At 38.1% G+C, this 6,000-nt stretch overlaps 1 protein-coding gene across 5 annotated transcripts in view; it reads right to left on the bottom strand.

Annotated features, from left to right (window-relative positions):
- Nucleotides 1-3,104: 3,104 nt before the first annotated feature.
- LOC106096001 (protein wings apart-like) overlaps nucleotides 3,105-6,000 on the bottom strand; it is a 38,117-nt gene continuing 35,221 nt past the window's right edge. For all 5 annotated transcript variants that reach the window (XM_013263494.2, XM_013263496.2, XM_059366608.1 and 2 more), the window contains exon 7: nucleotides 3,105-3,504. In XM_013263494.2, the coding sequence (XP_013118948.2) occupies nucleotides 3,259-3,504 (246 nt within the window). In that variant the 3' untranslated portion in view covers nucleotides 3,105-3,258. The remainder of the gene's footprint in view (nucleotides 3,505-6,000) is intronic.

Below are 6,000 nucleotides of genomic sequence, written 5' to 3'. Positions count from 1 at the left end.
TGGGGGTATATTCATTTTGTCATTCCGTTTGCAACACATCGAAATATCCATTTCCGGCCCTATAAAGTATATATATTCTTGATCAGCGTAAAAATCTAAGACGATCTAGCCATATCCGTCCGTCTGTTGAAATCACGCTACAGTCTTTAAAAATAGAAATATTGAGTTAAAACTTTGCATAGATTCTTTTTTTTTTTGTCCATAAGCAGGTTAAGTACGAAGATGGGCTAAATCGGACCATATTTTGATATAGCCCCCATATAGACCGATCCGCCGATTTATGGTCTTAGGCCCATAAAAACAACTTTTATTATCCGATTTTGCTGAAATTTGGGACAGTGAATTGTGTTAGGCCCTTCGACATCCTTCAACAATTTGGTTCAGATCGGTTCAGATTTGGATATAGCTGCCATATAGATCGATCCGCCGATTTACGGTCCTACGCCCATAAAAGCCACATTTATTATACGATTTTGCTGAAATTTGGGACAGTGAGTTGTGTTAGGCCCTTCGACATCCTTCATCATTTTGGCCCAGATGGGTCCAGAATTGGATATAGCTGCCATATAGACCGATCTCTCGATTTAAGGTTTTGGGCCATAAAAGGCGCATTTATTGTCCGATTTCTCCGAAATGTGGGGCAATGAGTTGTATTAGCCCTTCGACATCCTTGATCAATTTGGTCCAAATCGGTCCAGGTTTGGATATAGCTGCCATATAGACCGATCTCTCGATTTAAGGTTTTGGTGCCATAAAAGGCGCATTTATTGTCCGATTTCTCCGAAATTTGGGACAGTGAGTTGTGTTAGGCCCTTCGACATCCTTCATCATTTTGGCCCAGATTTGGATATAGCTGCCATATAGACCGATGTCTCGATTTAAGTTTTTGGGACAATAAAAGGCGCATTTATTGTCCGATTTCTCCGAAATGTGGGACAATGAGTTGTATTAGGCTCTTCGACATTTATCTGCAACCTGGTCCAAATCGCTCCAGATTTGGATATAGCTGCCATATAGACCGATATCTCGATTTAAAGTCTTGGCCCAATAAAAGGCGCATTTATAATCCGATTTCGCTGAAATTTGACACAGTGACATATGTTAGGCTTTTTTACATCCGTGTCGTATATGGTTCAGATCGGTTTATTTTTAGTTATAGTTATTAAAAAGATCAAAATTTTGTTTTACACAATTGAACAATGACTTGTACTTATTAGTATTTGGTTTTTCACCGGATTTTGACGAAAGGTGTTTTACATATATACCCGAGGTGGTGGGTATCCAAAGTTCGACCCGGCCGAACTTAATGCCTTTTTACTTGTTTTGACATCGACAATTTGATTTATTCTATCATTCTATCATCGATAATTTGATTTAGGTTAGGTTACTTGTGAACCTAAACGTTGCAAATCCTAACCGAAATGGTTACAAATCTAACTTACGGTAAATGCTGCTCTTGATGGAGGCTATATAAGAGTTTAAGGCAACATTTTTTGTTGGACTTTGGTTTTTTTTTCCGCAAAAGTAAGACTCGTTGTTTTATATTTATACGTTTATTTAAACAACTTCTTCTCTTTATTAAGTTAATAATATAGTTATTATTTATAATATTTTTACTTTAAATTAAGGTTTTGCTTTTTAATTTCGAAAAAGTCAAAAGAAGAAATCAAAATTTTGTTTATATTCCTCAATATAATTATACACATATACACAATTCTGTTCAAAAATTTATCTTGCATTTTTCAACGCTTCGGTTTTATTTTTTTGCATTTTTGTTTGTTCATTTTCATATAAATATATATATTATTAGATTTGCTCCCAAAAATTTATGAATTTTTCCATGTTGTTGTTGTTTTTTTTAATCTATAATAATTTAGAAATATTTTTTTATTGTGGTTTCTTGCAGAAAATATTTTCTCAAAAAATTTTTAGTACATGTTTTTAAAAATTTTAAATCCGATTGTAATGATTTCAATTAAGTATTTGTGTTTCTTGAGTTTTTATTTTCTTGTTTTGTTTTTTTTTTTTTTGATTTTAATAGCTTAGTGAGTTGGGAAAAGTGAAAAAATTTAAAAAAAAAACAAGTTATATTAAAAAAAATGATAATCACTTCAACGATTGCATAGCAAATCCAAAAAAAAAACGCTAGTTTATAATTATTAACTATCTTGTTGTTATGGAAGAGGATGTACAATGAATGGATGGAGCTGTTGCTGCAAAAATGGCTTATAAACGAGTGAAAGAATAAAGGACGAGCGAGGGTTTCCTTTCTAGTTGTATGTGTGTGTGTGTGTGTGTATATGGAATTGGTGATGAGTGGTTTTTTAGATTTTATAAGTTTCTAAAAAAGCCATAAATGAGGTGTGTGTTGGGTTTGTGTAAAAACTAGGTTTTTGTTTCTTTCATTCTTTTTTTGTTGTTGTTTTGTTTAGTTTTGGTTTTTATTTGCTAATCTTTTCATACACATATGTATAGCATATATATTTATATAAAATAGAGTCTATTTACAAATTACATACTCACTATGATAAATATGATGAAAATAATAAAAACGAACAAATGTAGGCCCTAATAATAATAATAATAATAATAATAATAATTATAATATTAATAATATTTGTGCTTAAATAATATTTGGAAAACAAAAGCAACGCAGACGAAAACGTTTGAGAGATACGATTACATATAAAAATACTTAGAATTTGCCGTCAAACAAGGATTCGCAGATTTATTATTTTTTCTTTTCTTTTTTTCCCTATTTTATACACGACGAATAGGTAGGTGATGTGAGTAAGGGTGTTTCGTGGTGTTTGGATTAGTATGTGTGTGTGTGTATGCGTGAGTGTAGGATGTTAGAATTTAAGGAAAAGTTTAAAATTCCCTTCTCTTTTGTATTAAAATAGGGGGAGTAGTATGAGGTGCTTTGGAAAAGTTACTTGTGTATTTTTATTATTTTAAAACTAGTAAAAGCATTTTGAATCCTTTGTTTGCCGATTGTTGTTTTGTTTACCACTGTTTCTGTTGGGTTAATTGTTTTGTTTCTCTTTTCTAATGCTAAAGCTAAAAAAAAAAATTAAATCCTTCCGTTTTCAAACAAAAACACATTTAAAACGAAATATTACACATTGTTTCTTTTTCTAAAACAAAAAGTATTAAAAATATACCTTAAATATGCTATTAATTAAATTTTTAAATTAAAAACAAAACAAAGTTGCAATTTTACGGGTTCAACTTTTTCTATGTGTTGCTCAATTATTCTTATCTTTGACTGTAGGTCTTGTAAACACGCTGCGTGGATGATGTACCACTATTAGCCGCCGATGTATTGGCTAGCTCATCATTTTGCCGATGATGATGTGTTTCCAAGTTAAGCGGCACCGCATCAGTATAATCTGTATCGTTTCGTGTGAACGGCCTTGCATCCTCATGCAAAAGATCGCGTTTTTTGAAATATTCCAATAATTTTTGTGTCGATTTTATGTGTGCTACCACCGAAGCTTCGGCCTAAAAAAAAGAGATTAAAAAGATTTTTGATTTGATATTTTTTAATGTTGTACTGAAAAATTAAATTAAAAAATATTACAAGGTTTGGTTAGGTTAGGTTGAAAATGCCACCTAAGCCAGTAATCGGCTTGTTGTGCGCTCTAAATGCCAAAAAAGTAACCTCTAAAAAGAAAATTTTAAGTTAGGAATTCCGTGCTACTTACAAAATCCTTAATTGTTTTCAATACCACTCCCCTAAGTTGGTTCATGTCTGATATTGTGTCTCCACCTAAGTACCGGTATCTGTTGGACGCGAAAGCCGGGCAATGACAAAGGAAATGCTCCTCCCCTACACATGCTATCACTTGCCGCACCAATTTTACATAAGTGAGCTCGTAGTCCTATGTGTCCCGTTATGATACCAATAGCTATACTGACCTCCTTCTTGCTTGCTTTCAGTAATAGCCTCGTCTTTTCACGATCTGGATCCCCCCATAGGATTTTCGGCGTCCTACCGACCGTTTCGCTGTTCCACACTGTTGCATGCGCATTCGTCCCCCACTCCCTTAACAGTTTTGCAGCGTAAGAATGAAATTAACGCCTTCTCTGAGGATGGCAAAATCCGTATCGTTTGGGTGCCGGGCCATAACGGAGTAAGGGGAAATGCAAGGGCAGTCGATTTGGCGGTGAAGGCCAGAGGACTGCCGTCAATAAACTTGGTTAACCCGAAGTCTTCTCGGTCTGCGTCGATCCGAAAGACTTCGGGGTAATCAAGTTTATTGACGGCAGTCCTTTGGCCTTCACCACTAAATCGTCTGCCCTTTCATTTCCCCTTACTCCGTTATGGCCCGGCACCCAAACGATGCGGATTTTGCCATCCTCAGAGAAGGCGTTAATCTCCTTCCTACACTGTAAGACAGTTCGTGACCTTACCGTCCTGGTTGTTATTGCCCTTATGGCAATTTTACTGTCGGTAAAGATGTTCACACTCGACGTCCTTGCGTTAGCACCATACCACTTCACGCATTCCGTGATCGTCTGGATCTCCGACTGCAGGACCGTATTACGGACAGGCAGTCTAAAACAGATCTCAGTCCCTGGGTTCTCAATGTAAACGCCCAGGCCCACTCTGTCCTATAGCTTTGATCCATCCGTGTAACATTATCTTCCATATGGCAATACTAGGGTTCCGTCAATCCAAGACTGTGCCGATGGCAGCAGTGCCTCGCACTCGACTTCAAGGTTCATCTCAGGTATCCGATCGGAAACCTCTCCCCTTCCTTCCTATCGTCGCCTCGATTATACCGCGATTGTATGAGCAGCTCCAATCCTCAATCCATTCTCCCATCGCCTTCTCATAGCCGCAGTGGCTCACATTTAATCTTTATGTCAATGGGTCAGATATCTAGAAGTCTCCAGTGCCCTAGTGGGCGTGGTCCTCATCGCTCCGCCTATGCCAAGACAACATGTTCTCTGTATGGTCCTTATGTTGCATTTTTTCTCCATAGAAGTCCACCAAACTACTGAGGCGTAAGTAAGTATTGGTCTAATCACGCTCCTGTAGCTCCGGTGGACTATCCTAGGATTCAGGCCCCATTTCGAGCCTACGGCCCGTCTACATAGTGCCCAACATCTGTGAGCCTTCTCAGTACGCTCCTGAATGTAACACTTCCAATTCAGTTTCCTGTCCAAAATCACACCTAAGTATTTGACCTTGTCAGATATCGAAATCGTCTTATTGAGGAAACGTGGTGCGTTAAATTGGCCCACATTCGCCTCCCTCGTGAACAGACATATTTCAGTCTTCTCTGGGTTAACATTGAGACCTCTGGTTCTAGCCCAGTCATATGCCATATGCAAGACCCTGTCGGCCCTTCTGCATAGCTCGTTCGGATCCTTACCCCTAAGGAGTATTATAAGTATATAAGTCTGCGTAGCAGATGGGTTCAAATCTCTCCTCAGTCAGCATCCGTAATAGGTCATTTATGGTGGTCACCCATAGGAGTGGCCCTGTGCCACTTTCTCCGTTGTATTTATGCCATGCGACACACAATTTATCCACTTGTTCCTTAGCATATGGTTTATCCAGTCTCTAAAGACCGGGTCCACCCGGTACAGTTCTAAGGATTGGATCAGTGTGTCGGTCCGCACATTGTTAAAAGCCCCCTCGATGTCAATGTATACCGCCATTGTGTACGTTTTGGCATCGAAGGATTCTTCTATTTTATGCGCAACCTCGTGCAGGGCAGTCTGCACCGACCTTCCCTTGACATAGGCATGCTGTTTGTATTTGAGCAGTTCGCTGGATGTCATACTCTTTATCATGGTGTCCACAATACGTTCCATGATTTTGAGTAGAAAGGATGTAAGGCTTATGGGTCTGTAGGCCTTTGGTGTCACATAACTTGCCTTGCCGGGCTTGGGTATAAACACCAATCTTGCCTCCTACCAGGCTTTCGGAGTATATGAAAGTCCTATGCAAGCTGTGAAAATGTTGGCCAGACGAGGCGCCAGATA

The sequence above is a fragment of the Stomoxys calcitrans genome, chromosome 4 (genome assembly GCF_963082655.1).
Source record: "Stomoxys calcitrans chromosome 4, idStoCalc2.1, whole genome shotgun sequence".
Classification (NCBI taxonomy): Eukaryota; Metazoa; Arthropoda; class Insecta; order Diptera; family Muscidae; genus Stomoxys; species Stomoxys calcitrans.
This window is presented reverse-complemented; position numbering and strand designations above follow the sequence as displayed.